Source organism: Orcinus orca, chromosome 10 (genome assembly GCF_937001465.1).
Source record: "Orcinus orca chromosome 10, mOrcOrc1.1, whole genome shotgun sequence".
In the NCBI taxonomy this organism is placed as follows: domain Eukaryota; kingdom Metazoa; phylum Chordata; class Mammalia; order Artiodactyla; family Delphinidae; genus Orcinus; species Orcinus orca.
The window spans coordinates 39,832,307-39,850,985 of NC_064568.1; the positions used below are offsets into that span (position 1 = coordinate 39,832,307).

An 18,679-nucleotide genomic window follows, 5' to 3' on the forward strand; every position below is an offset into this window, starting at 1 on the left:
ATTCTTTTTCAGATTCTTTTCCCCTATAGTTTATTACAAAATACTAAGTATAGCTCCCTGTGCTATACAGTAGTGTGTATATGTTAATCCCAACCTCCTAATTTATCCCTCCCCCCTTCCCCTTTATTTATCCAAGTTTTTACCACTTTTTCTTCTTCCCTCCTCCATATGCTTGTGAACCTTCCTAGTGACACTGTGGTTTGTTCTTTGATTCATTGTAATTTTTCTGGCTTAAGCAAATGACCAGTACTTCCTGCTGAGTACTTTTGTGCATATTATATCTTGCCAGGTTTTGGGGGGATATAAAAATGAATAGATAAATCAAAGGTCTTAAAGTTTAATTTTAGAATTAAAATTAAAATAAATAAAATAAATAAATAAAAATCAATAATTAATTATAATAAAAAATTAATAATAAATAAATTAATAAAATAAATAATAATATAATAAATAAAAACAAATAAATTAATAATTTAATAAATAAATAAATAATAAAATTAAAAGGTCTTAAAATTTAATTTTAGAGTTAAAATTTAAAAATTATATAGCACAACCCTATTGTGTTTCATGTTTTTTGTGTGGATTTGTTTTGTTTTGGTTTGGTGTTTTACTATAGATGAATGGTTTGTGGTTCTAAAAGTCTCAAGGTCACACCCAAAGTTAAGTGACAGAGCCAGGACTGGAATCTAGATCTCCTGATTTGCAGTCCAGTTTTCTTTCTTTAATATCATATTTCTTTCTGATTTAGATTTCTAGCATGTGAAGAAACCTTTAGACAGCTCTAGGCAAAATACATATTTCTTACTTTTTAGACTTTTCCTCAATTAAAGGAACTGGGCATTGCATTTTCATCTTTGTTGGCTGCCTACAGCTAGTTTTTTTTTTTTTTTTTTTAAACATGTAAAGCTTTTAGAATAACATATTTGGCTCAAAAGTCTCTTTCTTCTCTCTTGCTTTTCTCACCTTCCCCTTTTTTCTCTCTTCCTCTACCTCTCTTCCTCCCTTTTTTCCATTCTTCCTTCTCTCCCTCTGTCGTCCCTGCCCCGTCTTTGGCTTCATTCTCAGGCACATTCTTTCACGGTGGGAAGAATGATTACTGGCAGCCCAGGTGTAGTGTAGCCTTATGGCTCAAGTTCTAAAATGTCTGTATATCAGATTTCCCCAAAGGACTTCGGGTCTGCCTGAATTACAAGTATACTCGTTTGGCCAGGAAAGCAAAGTACCACGATGGACAGCCATACCAGGATCACCTTGAAGGGACTGGGGTGGTTCCCTTTAGATGGGATACAGGCAGACAACTCTTGGATGCCACTCTGTTTGTCCTTTGACACCCTAGCTATTCTCTAGCTGCCCTCTATGGAGAACTGCTGCCCCCAGTAAGTGTGTTCCAGCTAAATTGGTGTGCTCCTTACTTTCCCGTTCTTGCCCGTGGTCTTAACTCATATTTTCCTCTGCTGGATATCTTCTCCACTTTGTCTCTTTCTCAGTCTCCCAGCTCCATTTAATTATATCCTCCTGACTATCCTTCCAGATCCAGTTAAATTCTAATCTCCTGTGGAAAATATTCCAGATCATCCCATGACCATATTATGTGACCTTTAAACTCCGGTAGCAGCACTTACTACGTGTTATTGTAGACACTTATCCTATGTGACCCATTATAGTTGTGGGACTATCATGTTCTTCATAGTTTTCTAAGCACTTTCACATATCCTCCCTCAGCCTTATGAAGTAAGTAAGGCAGGTACCAGATGTGAAAACTGAGGCTTGCAGAGATTTGCATTGTTGGGTATATCTTAAACCCTCAACTAGACTAATACTTGCTGCTCGGTTTTCATAGTGCCCAAGTACAGTGTAATGGTGATGATAGTGATCAGTGTCCGTGAGAGCAGGACTTTTCACCATTTGGTTTGCTGCTGTATCACTAATACCTAGAACAGTGACTGGCACATAGCAGGTGCTTAAATAGATAATTGAATGAGATACAGTTTAAACTTCAGGGGCTTGGACTGGGTGATCTCCTAGGTGCCTTCTTCTCTAAAATTCTAAGGTTGCCGCTGGGGCAGGGGATGGGGGACAGATTTGGAAAGAGCCAAGGACATGAAATAGAAGCGGTCACAGATTTGTTTTTTTTTGTTAGTAATATGCAAATTATGACCACTAATACTGTTTATAAGAAATCTATCTGTCAATTAATAATTCAGAGTAAAATAATTCTTATTGGTGTTTCTTGTTTTTCTATTTCTTTTTTTGAACTCCCTATAAATAACCCAAATCATGTACACCAGCAGTGTACAGCAGATAGGGAAAGAGATCAAAAAGTATTGAGGGCTTCCCTGGTGGCACAGTGGTTGAGAGTCCGCCTGCCGATGCAGGGGACACGGGTTCGTGCCCAGGTCCGGGAAGATCCCACATGCCGCGGAGCGGCTGGGCCCGTGAGCCATGGCCGCTGAGCCTGCGCGTCCAGAGCCTGTGCTCCGCAACGGGAGAGGCCACAACAGTGAGAGGCCCGCGTACTGCAAAAAACAAAACAAAACCAAAAAGTATTGAAAAGGTGGGAAGTTTGCCTGGGGAAAACTGAAGTGAAGAACCTCAATCTCTGTTTTTTTTAATATTTCATATTTCTTGGTGCTGTTAATTCAGAGCTGCGTAATCACCAGTTGATTCGTTCTTGCTGTCTTATTGCTCTCCTGAGGATTTTGTCTTTTGTTTCCGTCAGCCTTGCGACTTTTTCTCCAGCACCATCTAAAAATCAGAATGTGGCAGATATCAAACTGGCCCTATATATCTGCTGAAATAATGATGATTACATATAAGCTACTACAGAATATTAAATCACACAGTTAACCCAGTTGGACTATAGTCAGCTCTGGAGAACTTCCTTGTGTTGAAATGCCATTTAAAGTTGGCTCTCTTAAAGCCAAAGGAGGGACAGGAAAGAGAAAGAATCCTGGGGAGAGACCAAAAGGGGGAGGGAGGGAGTGCTTTGAGGGGATGGAGAGGTTGCATTTCAGCCTCTGGAGGTCTTAGACATGAGTTTGCCAGAGCCACATTGCAGGATGTTTTAATTCCCTTCTGGTAGTAGATGCCATAGCTGAGCTGTATTGCTGAGTTTTTCTCTAATCCCTGTCCCCAGGTTGTACCATAACTAATGGCGTATTTACTTCTGTACCTTTGTCATTTATTGATAGTTGACCTAGGGAATAGCTATGTGTGGAACATCCTCTACATCCATTGTAAACTGTTATTGATGAAAGATGATTATGATGATCAGTTTCCGTCTTAAAAAGATATTCATGACAGATACTGCCTGAATTTTAGAAAAAGTCTCTCCTGAAGAATTGATTTGCTTCCTTCTCTTATAACTTATAGCAGAAGTTTCTTAGTTGTGTGCAGGTCTGGAGGCCTGGAACGTTCAGAGAAGAACAACTGCTAGAGGCTCTCTTTGACAGGTAGAACTTGGGAGGCTTTGTCATGTACAGTCTACCTTCAGCAGATAAGTTTCTCAGAGATTAGGCATTTCACTTATATAAGAAGAGTTTTAATTATACAATTATAATTGAAATATCTTAAGTAAAAATACAGTATATTATCCCCCTTCCATTCTTGCAGGCATGGAAGATAACTTAAAGCCCACAGATTTATTATGCTTAAGTAAAAATGTTTAGAGAAAAAAAAATGGCCTCAGATATCTAACATTCTCTTGGGATGTGTTCCTGAAGGAACATTTCAGGGAATGTAATCTAGGATAAATTTTTTGTTTCATTCCTCTTCCTCCTCTTTCCTCAAATGCTTCAGGTAGTTGAAATTAGATTTAGGTGATTCTATGAAACATGAAAATAAAGGACAATCATGAAGGAGAAAATTTGTACCTCAAGGCAACCTGATGAGTTAGCTAGTAATAAAGGAGGGACAGTTCTGCCACTTACCCTCGAAGTTTGTCTTGAGATTAGCAGCAGGTATCTGGATCTTTTTGAAGTACCCTGTGGTTGAGCCTTCTCCTTTTCCCAGGTACATCTTTTTAAAGTCCTAGTCTTTTTTCCAGAAGCAGGGCAGTAGGGAAACTTCAACCGTGTTCGTACTGTAGCTATTCAGCCTTTCAAAACTTCTTTCCTCACTCACTACCATACCCTTCTCCACAAAAATTCATAGCCCCCAACAAGGGAAGTATATACTAAAGGCACATACCTGGGAGTCCTAGATTTTTTTTTTTAACCACTTTATTGAGATATAATTTACATACTATAAAATTCACCCATTGTAAATTTACAGAGTTGTGCATTCATCACCACAATCCATTTTTCAGAAATTTTTTTTACCACCCTTAAAGTTATCTTGAGTCCATGTACACTCAATCCCCATCTCTATTTACAGTCTAGGCAACCAGTGATTTGCTTCTTATCTTTATAGTCATCTTTTCTAGAAAACTCATATAAACAGAATCATACAGCATATAGTCTTTCATGTCGTGCTTTTCTCACTTAGCTTATTAATGCTTGTAAAGTTCATCCATCTATGTTGAGGTGTTTATCAGTATTTCATTCCCGTTTACAGCTGAACAGTATTCCAATATATGTACCATATTTTGTTTATCCATTCATCAGTTGATGAATTTGGGGTTTGTTTCCAGTCTTTAGCTATTATGAATAACATGGCTGTGAACATTCATATATTGTCTTTGTATAGATATTTGTTTTCATTTCTCTCGGGTAGACACCTAGGAGTGGAATTGCTGGGTCATGTGATAAGTCTAAGTTTAACATTTTAAGAAACTGTCAAAGTCTAGATGTAAACTCTTACATTTTTCAGCAAGGGTGCCAAGATAAGTTAATGGGGGAAGCACAGTCTTTTCAAGAAATGGTGCTGGGAAAACTGGATAGCTGTATGCAAAGGAGTGAAGTTAAGACCCCTACCTAACACCATATAAAAAATTAACCCAACATGGATCATATACGTATATGTAAGAGGTAAAACTATAAGACTCTTACAAGAAAACATGGGCATAAATCTTTGTAACCTTAGATTAGTCAGTGGTTTCTTAGATACGACACTGAAAGCACAGATGACCGAAAAAGTACATAAACTGGACTTCATTGAAATTAAGAACTTTTGTGTTCCAAGGACATCATCAAGAAAGTGACTCTTACATTTCAATAATGAAAAAACCAAGTAGCTTAATTTAAAATTGGGTAAATTATTTGAATAAACCTTTCTTTGGGGAAGAAAAACATAAAAGTGACCTTAGATAAGCACATGAAATAATACATAACATCATTAGTCATCAGGGAAATGCAAATCAAAACCATGATGAGGTACCACTTCACACCCATATCTAGAATGGCTAAAATAAAAAAAGATAATAGCAGGTGTTGGTGGAGATGTGGAGAAATTGAAACCCTCAGACATTACTGGTGAGATTATAAACTGGTACAGCCATTTATATACATTTATGGAAAAGTTTGGCAGATCCTCAAAATGTTAAACATAGAATTGCTGTATCACCTAGCAGTTCAACTGCTGAGCATATATACCCAATAGAATTGAAAACGTATGTCCACACAAAAACCTGTACTTGAATGTTCATAGCAGCATTATTTACAAAAGCCAAAAATAATCAGATGTCAATAGTGGTACCTTATAACTTTTGTTTCCTGTTTCTATTTGAAGGGTCTCCAACTGAATTCCTTGAAGAGAAAATGGCCTACCAGGGATATCAGAACAGCCAGAACTGGCCAGAAAATACAAACTTTTGCTTTGAACCCGAGCAAGTGGTGAATCCTATCCAGACTGGTAAGTGCAAGGCTTGCTTGTGACTGCTGAATGTGAACTATGACATAAACATGGAAAAGCCACAATCACCACTATTTAAGCTGTTTTCCAAAGCAACTGCAACATTTTATATTCCCACCAGTAAATGAGATAAAACATTTCAGCCTAAATATAGCTTGTAAAGCACAACCAAGGTATAATTATTTCCCCTGAACATTTAGTTGACCCTTTCTCCTTTCTATTTATCCCTTCTTCTGAGGCAGGTACCCCTTTGTTTTCTCCCCTTCAAAACCTGTTTTGAGTAAAAAGCTGAAATTCATATTCATTGAGGACTAAATGATCAATAGTACCTTAGAACCTTAGTTCTTCCAAAAGGAATTATTATAGTACTAATAGCACCATTTGTCAAATGCCTATTTTGTGCCAGGCACAGTACTAGAGCCTCAATATACATATTATCTGCGTTTCTTACCTAACTCTGCCAAGTATATATTATCCTCATTTGACAAAAAAAAAGAAAACTAAAACTTATACCCAATTTGTATAAAATTCTAACTAATTTATAGAGACAAAAAAAAGCCTATCTGTAGTTGCCTAGAGTTGGAAGTGGTGGGAGGGATGGACTGCAGAAGCACCTCAAAGCAGTAGTTGATACCTCCATGTCAAAGTTAATGAGGTTGAGAGCTCAAGTTATTTGTTTCCACTTATATATGGTTTCTTTTTTGCTATCTAACTTAAAAGGTGCCCATAACTGGTTCCAGATGTTCTAGTACTTGATGTTCTGTACCACTCTCCAGTCATTAGCTGTCCCAGATATACATAATTTTTGAAGAAAGCTTTAATGAGATGTAATTCACATACCATACAATTCACCCATTTAAAATGTACAATTGAGTGGATTTTATTATATTTACATATATGTACAGCCATCACCAGAGTCTATTTTAGAATATTTTTTGTCACCTCATAAAGAAACTCAGTACTCCTTAGATTTCACTCCCATCTACCCTTATCCACCCCAGCCCTAAGCAACCACAAAATCTACTTTCTGTCTCTATAAATTTACCTATTCAGGACATTTCGTATGAATGGAATCATCATGTTAATATGTGGTCTTTTGTGGCTGGCTTTTTTCGTTTGGCCCAGTGTTTTCAAGGTACATGCATTTTTTGGCATGGATTAGAACTTCATTCTTTAAATGGGCATGTAATATTTTGTATGGATACACTGCATTTTGTTTATTCATCAGTTGATGGACATTTGGGTTGGTCTCCCCCTTTTTTTCCCCAACTATTGTAAATAATGCTTTCTAAAGCATTCGTGTACAAGATTTTGTGTAGATGAAGGAATGTAACCTGGATTGGAATTGCTGATCATATGGTAACTCTGTTTAATCATTTGTGGAATTGCCAAGCTGTTTTCCAAAGCAACTGCAACATTTTATATTCCCACCAGTAACCTATGAGGTTTGTAATCACTACATCCTTGACAACACTTGTTTTCCCTTTTTAAACAATTATAGTAACCTAATGGGTGTGAAATGGTATCTTGTGGTGATTTTGATTTGCATTTTCCTAATGGCTGATGATGTTGATTATCTTTTTATCTTTTCATGTGCTTATTGGCTATTTGTATATCTTCCTTGGAGAAATGTGTATTCAGATCCTTTGACCATTTTCTAATTGGTTGATCTTTTTGTTGTGCTGTAAGAATTCTTTATATTTCACATACTAGACGCTTATCAGATTTATGATTTGCAACTATTTTCTCCCAATTTGTGGGTTATCTTCTGATTTTCTTGGTAGTGTCCGTGGAGCACAAAAGTTTTTAATAATTAATTAATTAAATCTATTTATTTTTGGCTGCGTTGGGTCTTTGTTGCTGCACATGGGCCTTCTCCAGCTGCGGCAAGCAGGGGCTGCGCCTCACTGCGGTACGCAGGCCTTTCATTGCGGTGGCTTCTCCCGTTGCAGAGCATGGGCTCCAGGCGCATGGGCCTCAGTAGGTGTGGCACATGGGCTCAGTAGTTGTGGCACATGGGCTCAGCTGCTCCGCGGGACGTGGGATCCTCCCGGACCAGGGCTCCAACCCATGTCCCCTGCATCGGCAGGCGGATTCTCAACCACTGTGCCAGCAGGGAAGCCCAGTTTTTAATTTTGATGATGTCCACTTTATCTAGTTTTTCTTTTGTTGCTCAAGGTTTGGTGTCATATGTAAGGCTCCATCGCCAAATCTGAGGTCATGAAGATTTATCCTTATGTTTTCTTCTAAAAATTTTATATAGTTTTAGCCCTTATATTGAGGTCTTTGATCCACTGTGGGTTAATTTTTGTGTATGGTGAAAGGTGTAGGGGTCCAGATTCATTGTTCTTCATGTGGATATCCAGTTGTCCCAGCTCTGTTTTTTGAAAAGTCTATTCTTTCCCCATTGAATTGTCTTGGCACCCTTGTTGAAAATTTGTTGACCATAGATATACAGTTTTGTTTCTCAGCTCTTAGTTCTGTTCCATTGTTCTGTATGTCTGTCCTTATGCCAGTACTACACTGCCATGGTTACTGTTGCTTTGTGGTAAGTTTTGCAATTGAGTAGTATGAGTCTACCTACTTTGGTCTTCTTTTTTTTATTTTGTGGTACGCGGGCCTCTCACTGTTGTGGCCTCTCCCGTTGCGGAGCACGGGCTGCAGACGCACAGGCTTAGCGGCCATGGCTCACAGGCCCAGCCACTCCGCGGCATGTGGGATCTTCCCCGACCAGGGCACGAACCCATGTCCCCTGCGTCGGCAGGCGGACTCTCAACCACTGAGCCACCAGGGAAGCCCTGGTCTTCTTTTTGATGATTGTTTTGGCTATTTTGTATCCTTTGGAATTCCATATTAATTTTAGAGTCAGCTTGTGAATTTCTATAAAGAAATCAGCTGGGGGACTTCCCTGTGGCGCAGTGGTTAAGAATCTGTCTGGCAATTCAGGGGACATGGGTTCGATCCCTGGTCTGGGAAGATCCCACATGCCATGGAGCTACTAAGCCTGTGCACCACAACTACTGAGCCTGTGCTCTGGAGCCCGCGAGCCACAACTACTGAGCCCTCATGCCACAACTACTGAAGCCCACACACCTAAAGCCTGTGCTCTGCAAAAGAGAAGCCACCGCAATGAGAAGCCTGTGCACCGCTGCAAAGAGTAGACCCCGCTTGCCGCAACTAGAGAAAAACCGCAGGCAACAACGAAGACCCAATGCAGCCAAAAATAAATAAATAAATTAATTAATTAAAAGAAAAAGAAATCGGCTGGGATTTTTGGTAGGAATTGTGTTAAATCTGTAGATCAATTTGGGGAGTTTAGCCATCTCAACAATATTAAGTCTTCCAATCCTTAAACTTAGAATGTTTTTCCATGTGTTTATACCTTACTTCTTTCAGCAATATTTTGGTAGTTTTCAGAGTGTAAGTTTTATACTCCCTTTTGTAAAATTTATTCCTAATATTTTATTGTTCTTTATTCTTATGAATGGAATTGTTTTCTTTCATTTTCAGATTTTTCTGAATCTGAATTGGTTTTTGTATATTGATCTTGTATCTTCCAACCTTGCTGAACTCATTAGTTCTAATAGTTTTTTAGTTGATTCCGTAGGATTTTCTGCGTATAAGATCATGTCCTCTACAATAAAGTTTTACTTCTTCCTTTCTAATCAGGCTGCCTTTTATTTCTTGTCCTTGCTTAATTGTCCTGACTAGAACCTTCAGTACAATGTTAAATAGAAGTGGCAAGAGCAGACTTCCTTGTTTGTTCCTGGTCTTAGTTAGGGAAAGCATCCAGTCTTTTACCATTAAGCATGGTCTTAGCTGTGTGGTTTTTGTTGATGTCGTTTATCAGATTAAGGAAAATGCCTTCTATTCCTAATTTGTTGAGTGTTTGATTTATCGTGAAAGGGTGTTGGGTTTTGCCAAGTGATTTTTCTGCATCTATTGATGATCATGTGGTTTTATTTTTTTAATTCTGTTGTTATGTATGTATTCCATTAATTGATTTTTGGATGTTAAACCAATGTTGCATTCCTGAGATGGATCCCATTTGGTCATGGTATATAATGAGTTTTATATGCTGGCACATATGTAAACATTTGTTGAGGACTTTTGCATCCATGTTCAGAAAAGATACTGGTCAGTAGTTTTCCTTTCTTGAGATGTCTTTGTCTAGTTTTATATTAGTCTCATACAATGAGTTGGGAAGTATCCTCCTCTCTTTAATATTTTTGGAAGTGTTTGTGAAGAATTGATTTTCATTCTTCTTTAAATATTTGGTAGATTTCATCAGGGAAGCCATCTCAGCCAGGGCGTTTCTTTGTGAGTAGTTTTTAATTACTAATTCAGGGCGATGGCTCCAGTGATCCCCACCTCCTAGTATTCACACCCTTGTGTAGTCACCTTCCACATCGTACCATGCTTGGGCTATGTGACCAATAGAATAGATGGCAGAAATAATGGTATGCCATTTCTAAGATTAGATTACAAAAGGCACTACAGTTTCTGTCTTGGTCACACTGGGTTTACTCACCCTGGCGATAGCTGCTGCTGTGGAGAGGCACACGTGGGGAGGAACAGAAGCCTCCAGTTAACAGCCATGTGAGTAAGCCATCATCATGTAGGCAGGTTCTCCAGCCCCAGTCAAGTCTCCAAATGATCACAGCCCTGGGCAGTACCTTCACTGCAGCCTTGTGAGAAACTGTAGTGGAGGTGGGGAAGAAATAGATTCTGGGAGACATTTTTTTTTCATTTTATTTATTTATTTTTTGGCTGTGTTGGGTCTTTGTTGCCGCACACGGGCTTTCTCTAGTTGCGGTGAGTGGGGGCTACTCCTCGTTGCGGTGTGCAGGCTTCTCATTGTGGTGGCTTCTCGTTGCGGAGCTCAGGCTTCAGTAGTTGTGGCATGCGGGCTCAGTAGTTGTGGCTCGTGGGCTCTAGAGCCCAGGCTCAGCAGTTGTGGTGCTCGGGCTTAGTTGCTCCGCGGCATGTAGGATCTTCCTGGACCAAGGCTCGAACCTGTGTCCCCTGCATTGGCAGGCAGATTCTTATCCACTGCACCACCAGGGAAGCCCACTGGGGGACATTTTCAAGGTCAAGTCAGCTGGATTTCCTGACGACTTGGATGTGGTGTATGAAAGAGAGAAACCAAGGATGACTCCAGGGTTTTGGACCAAAAAGATAGAATGCCATCAGAGATGGGAAGACTGTAGGAGGAGTGATTTGGGAAACAGGTTACATTTTGGCTTTATTTTATACATTAAGTGTTGGCAGTTTGATACAGAAGTCAGGAAATAAAGGGAGAGGTTGAGATGACTGGAGATACAAATTTGAGTGTCATCATCTTATAGATGGAATTTTAAACTGTGAGACTGGATGAGATCACTAAGAGAGGGAATGTATGTAGGTAGAGAAAGAAAAGGTCTTCCTCTGTCCCGCAACCACTCAGTTCTTTAGTGCTCAGCTTAAATATTTTTCAAGTGAAGACCTTCCTTGACTTGAACTAAAGTATATCCATCTCCTAAATGTTTTCAACCCTGATTTATACATCTTTGGGTTTTTAGAACACACAGGGTCTGCCATATCATATGCACCTAGTAAAATAGTAATGAATAAATGACAGAACTTTGTAGAAATCTTTGATTTTTGCATGTGATTTAGCATTCTTCCCCTCCTGATGTGCGAACCATACAACAGTTATTCTCATTGCTGGTTTAAGTGTCCTGTTTTCCTTCAGTGGAAGTGTGAGAGGCAGAGCAAGCAGCAGGTACCCCAAACCAAGTTAAGACTGGGGAGAATGAAGCTTTCTAATCTGTCTAGATTCTAGCTCCTCTGCTGTTCTGAAGCAGCAGCACTGGGGCCTCCTCCAGCCCCAGCAGTTTCTCAGTTTCCTTTCTGCTCGTTCATGTTCTGCAGTGCCGTGCTCTCCCCTAAGCCTGAAATCCCTTACTATTAAGAGGGAGGGGCAGCTGCTTCAGAGCCACAGGAATGAACATTCACTTAAAGCCTGGACTTCAGTGCAGCTGCCTCTGACAATGGAAGTGCCTAAAGGGAATTAGCATTCCCTGAGAAACTAGTTAGAAATGCAGATTCTTAGGGCCCAGCAGTGTGTTTTTATAAACTTTCAGGCTAATTCAGATGTGTGTTGCATTTCGAGATGGCCTCCTTGGAGAGCAGAATTCTTGCTTGGCCTAAATGGCTTTGCTCTTTTTTCATGTAAGAAGGTGCAGAGTTTACCTGATGTTTTCAGTGCCTTTACTCATGCCAACTCCTGAGTCTAGAGTTCATTCTTTCCAGGTACCAGCAGTTCACCTTGTCTCATTCAGACAGCTTTTGAAATGCAGTTTTCTTCATGCTCTCCACAGGAGGTGAAAATGTCTCTTTTACTTGTTCTGTGTGTGTGTGTTTTTTTTAATAACCTAAAATGAATGTCTGCTCTGTAAATACATATTGAAAGTTTATATTTGTACTCTCACCTCCTAATATATTATAGACTCGAGCATTAGTTGTAGTTTTAGTTTTATGTATTTGTTGGCTGTCTGATTTAGATAATTAAATCTTAGAGAATATGAGATTATGTATTTTTAACTTGTCACAAGTGAATTAATGAATATTTGATTCCCTACCACATTCAGTCACATATTATCTCAACATATTTAACTCACTGTTGACGACACACATGTAGCTAATCAGTATTCATCAGAGGATAAAAAGGAATGATAATCTTTCTAGTTGTGTTCAATGGGAATGAGTTTTAAATTCCTTCTTTATTCCAGATCCCTTTAAGATGCACCATGATGACAGCCTGGAAGATTTGCTCTTTCTCCCCAGTGGAACAACCAGTGCTTCAGCATCTGCAGAACAAAATGATCCCCTGAAAGACAGTTATGGTATGACTTCTCCAGCTGGATTTATTTCTTAACTCCATCAATTAATTTGGCTTTTCACCCATCACCTTTGAAGTGAATCACTAGGCAAAGTCATGTTTAGGGGCTCTGGCTCTGACAAGGCTCCTTCTAGATTAGTCACAGAGAATTCACAGTTGGGCTGCTCAGGTTCAGCTCACCTCCTCTCATGGGATCTTGAATCCTATATCCTAGGGCCAGGTTCTGTCTCCACATTTTTATTAGTTCATGGCCTTCTGCAAGTTATGTCCTCCCTAAACTTTGGTTTCTTTATAAAATGGGGCCACCACTTGTTCTTACCTTAAAGATGTGGTGTTGATGAAATAAAATTTATGTAAAAGTACTTCGCATAGTTTCTGGTACATGGTAAACTAAACGTTAAACAGATCTTAGTTATCAATTAGTAGTTTCCTCATTCCTGGTTTTGTATAACTTAACATGAATGTGGCCAAGGTACTGTAGGGCAGGCAAAACTTTACTTCTACCCATCTTTGGTGTTCAGTTGAGACTCTATAGACAGGTTAATAAGAAAAAAACAAATAGTTTATTAACGCATGCAACATACATCACATGGGAGGAAAGTAACTCAAAGGTGTTGCTTAGAAATTCAGTTTGGGACTTCCCTGGTGGCACAGTGGTTGAGAATCCACCTGCCAATGCAGGGCACATGGGTTCAAGCCCTGGTCTGGGAAGACGCCACATGCTGCAGAGCAGCTAAGCCCTTGCACCACAATCACTGACCCTGCGCTCTAGAGCCTGTGAGCCACAACTACTGAGCCCGCGTGGCAGAACTACCGAAGCCCATGTGCCTAGAGCTCATGCTTCGCAAGGAAAACCGGCGCACCTCAACAAAGAGTAGCCCCTGCTCGCTGCAACTAGAGAAAGTCTGCGTGCAGCAACGAAGACCCAACACAGTCAAAAATATATAAACAAAAAAACAAAATAAATAAATTTATTTTAAAAAAGAAAGAAATTCAGTTTGTGTAGCATCCTCAACAAAGAATATTAAATTTGTAGAGAAATGACAGGATAAAGGAAAGCAGTTTTACACTTCCAAGAGTCATACTTCGGGAAGGTAAGTATATGAGAGGGAACTAATGGAGTCAGATTTGTTTGCATATTCTTTTGGTGCCCTCTCTGACCCGATAAGTGTCTCTTGCCAGTGAAAGGAAAATTTATATCCTGCCATTAGGCAGAAAGGGAGGAGCTTTTTCTCAATTTGTTGTTTGCTTAATTGCCTTCAGCTCAAAATTTTTATGTCAAAGGGGCATATTTTGGGGTAACATGTTCTGGTTTCCTTCAGTACCCATCATCAGTAAGTCCCACTTCAAATAATGCTTATAATTTTGTATTTGTAAAGATCCTGGCTAGTAGTTGTATGTTTCACTTATGCTTTTCTTTGGCCTGATGATCTCTTGCAAGAAGGATGTTAAATGAGTTGACTTTGATGCAATCCATCTAGTCTCCTGATTTGATTTTGGCTTTGACTCCTGTTTTTTCAGCTCACTGCCTAGGCAGTCACTTAGTTGCATTGACTTCTTTCTTTACAGCATCTTTCTTCTCTTCCTTTGTGCTCCCTCTGCTTTACGCCATGCAAGCCCCTATCACTTCATACCTAGACCACCTCAGTGGTCGCCTATCAGACTTCCTGCTCTCCTTTAAAATTAATTCTGAATATACCTGATCATCTGACTCCCTGTTCTGTATTCATTGTATCATTTTTATGATTAAGACCTTAAGACAGCTCCCCCACACACACTTTTTTCCTCTAAATTCTCTGGTTTTCTGGATTTTTTCTTCTACTGTTTGTTCTAATCCCATTTTTCCTCTCTGGTATACAAGATCTGTTTGAATCAGACTAATCTCATAGTCCCAGAAACATTCTTGTCCTGTTGGCATCCTCGTTCTTTTCTTTGCTCAGTGAGCTCTCCATCCTTGAAATTGACTACTCTCCCCTCTCTTCCTGCTCTTGCTTCTCCTCTGAAGCCTTCTGTGACTGTGCTGGTCTCATGGTTCTTTTGAAATTCTTATAGCATTTAGTCCATACTACACAGTTTACCTTATTTGATATATGTCTATCTTGCCTCTCTAGCTAAATTGTAATAATCTTGATGGCAAGGGCCAGGCGATACTAAATCCCATGTGATATTAGGTCTGGCAGAGGACAGCATAATAATAATGCTTTTACATCTGTCTAGTTCTTAATAATTTACAAAGCATTTTCACAAAAGTATCTTCTAATGTTGGAAAGGGTTGTATGTTAATCTCACTGTACAGATGAGGAATTGATTCACTGTCCCTTGCTGTATGTTGCGTTCTGTTGGTTGTGATGTAGGAGCAAGAGCTCGTCCTTTGCTATTTTTTATTTATTTATTTTTTTAATATCTTTATTGGAGTATAATTGCTTTACAATGGTGTGTTAGTTTCTGCTTTATAACAAAGTGAATCAGCTATACAGATACATATATCCCCATATCTCCTCCCTCTTGCGTCTCCCTCCCACCCTCCCTATTCTTTGGTGTTTTTGAATCTTTGTAAAACATTGTAGAAGGTGGCCAGTCAGTGTCAATCAGCAGGGCAGCAGCCTAACAATTAGCCAAAACTTGGAGAATGTCAGCGGTTTTTACTTTAAAACTTTCTTGCTTTGTTTCTCGTTGGTCCTTTTGGCCTATGTCTTTATGGCAATATATAAAGCTGGTTTTAAATATCAAATGTCTTTTTTCCCCAGTGTTGACTGAGTCTGAAAAATGTATTTGTGTTTCAATATTAGGTGTGTTTCCCTGTGACACATTTGCTCCTGCAGCTGTTGTTCCTCAGGGGTGGCCTGTGGAAGCTCCAAACCCTCCACGTTCAGAATCCTTCATTTCCCCTGAGGCCATTACACAGCCTCTGCAGCCTACAGCAGGTACATTGTTAGGATCCCTGTTTATCACTTAATAGTTACAGTATCAATAATCAATATAAAGCATCAAACATTTTTGAGCCTTGTGCAGCAGTATAGTTAGGTAAAATTTTCACAACTGTCACAGATGTTTTTAAACTTTAATTACTGATTTCAAAGCTGGAGGAATTAAGTTGTAGTTGAAATACAACACTTAGGGCCAGTGGGCAAAGACAATCCCTCTGTAATTCAGGGCAGATTTAGAACTCTGGGGGGTTTTCTTGATGTCCCACAGGTTCCCTTTCTGACACTAATTGTGTACCTGTGTTGATTTTTTGGACCTGTGTTTTTTTCTCTCCTTTGCCTTTCCTCCTCCACTCTTTGTTCTGCCAGTATTCTATTCTTCTAAGTATTAGGACTGTCGAAGAGTAGGCACAAATGCATTAAGTGGACAGCTTTTTAGTTATGTTTAGGATGTTATGGTCACAAAAGCTAGATACTCTTGTGCCCTAAGAAAGTAAGTTTTGAATGAAGAGCTATGAGCAGACAATGATGGATCCTAAATGTCCAATTTATTTCCCTTAGAGCCTGCTAAGGAGGTAGAAATGGCATCAGCAGAAGAGAGAGCACCAACAAAAGCAATGGAAATGGTGATGGGACTGAAGGCTGCTAACATGGCACCATCTCGAGAATCAGAGATGGTCCTGGCCAAGGATGTGGCGCCAGCCACAGAAACAGAGGTGGCCTTGGCTAAAGACACGGAACCACCTACCGAACCAGATGTGGCCCTGGCCAAGGACATGGAATCATCCATCGAACCAGATATAGCCTTAGTCAAGGACGTGGTACTACCCCTAGAAACAGAGGCAACCCCAGTTAAGGACAATGTATTGCCCACAGAAACAGATGTGTCTTTGGCCAAGGACATGGTACTGCCCACAGAAACAGAGGTAACCCCAGCCAAGGACATACTACTATTCAAAGAAGCAGAGAGGACACCACCTGTAAAAATGGATTTGGCCCCAGCTGAGGGTATGGTACCACCTACAGACCGAGAGGTGGCCCCACCCAAGGGTGTAGCATCACTTTCAGAAATAGAGGTGCCACTGGATGAGGACGTTGTGTCATCCACAGAAATATCCTCAGCCAAGGAGGTAGCCTTGTCCTCAGAAACAGAGGTGGCCCTGACTGGGGATATGGCATTACCCCCAGAAACAGAGGTGGCCCTAGTCAAGGACATGGCTGCACCTCCAGAAACAGAAGTCACCCCAGTCAAGGACATGGCTCCACCCCCAGAAGTAGAGATGGCCCTCAGCAAGGACGTGGCTCCACCTCAAGAAACAGAGGTGGTCCTGGGCAAGGACGTGGTTTCATCTCCAGAAACAGAGATGGCCCTGGGCAAGAATGTGGCTCTACCCCTACAAACGGAGGTGACCCTGGCCAACAATGTGGCTCCAGCCAAGGATGTTGCAGCATCCTCAGAAGCAGAGGTGGCACCAGTTCCTGTTAAGGACATGGAAACTGCACGGACACAGAAAGAAACAAGTGAGGCTTCCCAGTTAGAATCTCTCCAGGATGAAGGACAGTCAGCTGTACCTCCTCTCATGATATCAGCAGGTATGGGCTTACGCTTACTTGCAGTATTTGTCTACAAGGGTGTAGTCTCCAGAAGGGTAAGGGACAAACGTCATGCCAGGTAAAATAAAGACAGTCACACTGTACTTCGCAAGTCTAAACACATTCCTGCTCCCCTGAACAGTTCTTTCTCACCTTTGCCCTCCTCCAACCGCCAGCACCTTCTCCATCCTTGTTCTCTGCTCATCTTCCTGTTTTTCTTATAGATGATTGAAGCAATAAAAGAGAACATTCACAAACTTCCACTCGCTCGTCTACCTAACTACTTGTATCTTTATCCATAGACTCTGCCTTCCCTGCTGTTGCCATCAGCAAACAGTCCCTGCTCCTAGTCATGAGGGGCAGCATCTTTGTCTTGCACTAGATCCTGTCTTCTCTTGTCTACTTACACACATTGCCCTGGCCATTCTCTTTTCTTACCTCTCGCCATGTTTTTCCCCCTTTACATTGGATTATTCCCACCACTGTAAAAAAATTTGTTATTTAAAAAAAAAAAAAAAAAAAAAATTTGTTATTTTTCCCTTCTTTTTAAAAAAAAACCCAACCCTCCCAACTCCCCCTTTCCTCCCCCTTCCAACTGCCACTCCATTTCTCTCCTGCCCTAATAGGAGCGTCCCTCATTCCTCAAAAACTGTGTCCATTTCCAATTTCTGGAAGGTGGAGAAGTAGCTGAAATGGTGCTTCTCTGAAACCTGTGTGGTTTTTACTTTTACCTTTAGAAGCAGTCACAGCCATGGGCCAAAAGCACAACTTGCCAACAGATGAGGATTCTGTGTCAGAGGAACTAGAGCAAAAGAAACCGTTCAGCAGTCAACCTTCTGAACTTCCTTCAGAGACCTCAGGTATGTCAGGAAAACAAAGTGGCCTGTTTGAAAACGCTTAAACTGGGAAAGATGGGGAGATGGTGGAAGACATTGTTCCTGGTTATAAGGTGGTGATCAGCAGGACCGTTTACGAAGTCAGATCTCTTTCTTAAACAGATTTCAGTGAGCTTTACACATTTTTGATGGTAAGCCAGAAGCACGTGCGCATGATTATCAACTTAGTGATTCTCTGCCTCCTTTTCTGTGATTGTGGTGAGATCGTGAACTTCAGGGCAGGGACCAAGATTTGCTACACTTGGAATCTCTACTGCTTTGAACACTGTCTGGCACCAAGTGGGAGCTAAATAAATGTATGATTTTTAAAATGTTGTTTTAGTGACTCAACATATCATTAAAGATTTCTCAAGTCCTTATTGTGTATATACCATGCTAAGGCACACAGATACTTAGGCCTGGGTCCTGGTCCTTTTCTAGCCTGGATGGTGAGAGAAGTTCCCAGGCGTGAACTCTGAAACCAAAGATTTATATAATAATTGAATTAAATAGTATTAGAGATGGCACCAAATAGCTGCTGATTAATTGCCAAGTTAAATGTTATAAATGCTGTGGGTTGCTAAAGCCTAGCAATTTTTCAGGAAAAACAATAA

The 18,679-nt window shown here is 40.2% G+C and overlaps 1 protein-coding gene across 32 annotated transcripts in view; it reads left to right on the plus strand.

Moving 5' to 3' along the window:
- The window catches only part of MAP4 (microtubule associated protein 4), a 168,468-nt gene that overhangs the window by 103,185 nt on the left and 46,604 nt on the right, over positions 1–18,679 (plus strand). For 29 of the 32 annotated variants that reach the window (XM_049716261.1, XM_049716262.1, XM_049716258.1 and 26 more), the window contains 5 exons: positions 5,668–5,790; positions 12,564–12,677; positions 15,463–15,597; positions 16,159–17,190; positions 17,928–18,050. In XM_049716261.1, coding sequence (XP_049572218.1) covers positions 5,668–5,790; positions 12,564–12,677; positions 15,463–15,597; positions 16,159–17,190; positions 17,928–18,050 — 1,527 coding nt within the window. The remainder of the gene's footprint in view (positions 1–5,667; positions 5,791–12,563; positions 12,678–15,462; positions 15,598–16,158; positions 17,191–17,927; positions 18,051–18,679) is intronic. The other 3 variants (XM_033413304.2, XM_049716263.1, XM_033413310.2) reach the window with 2 other exon arrangements.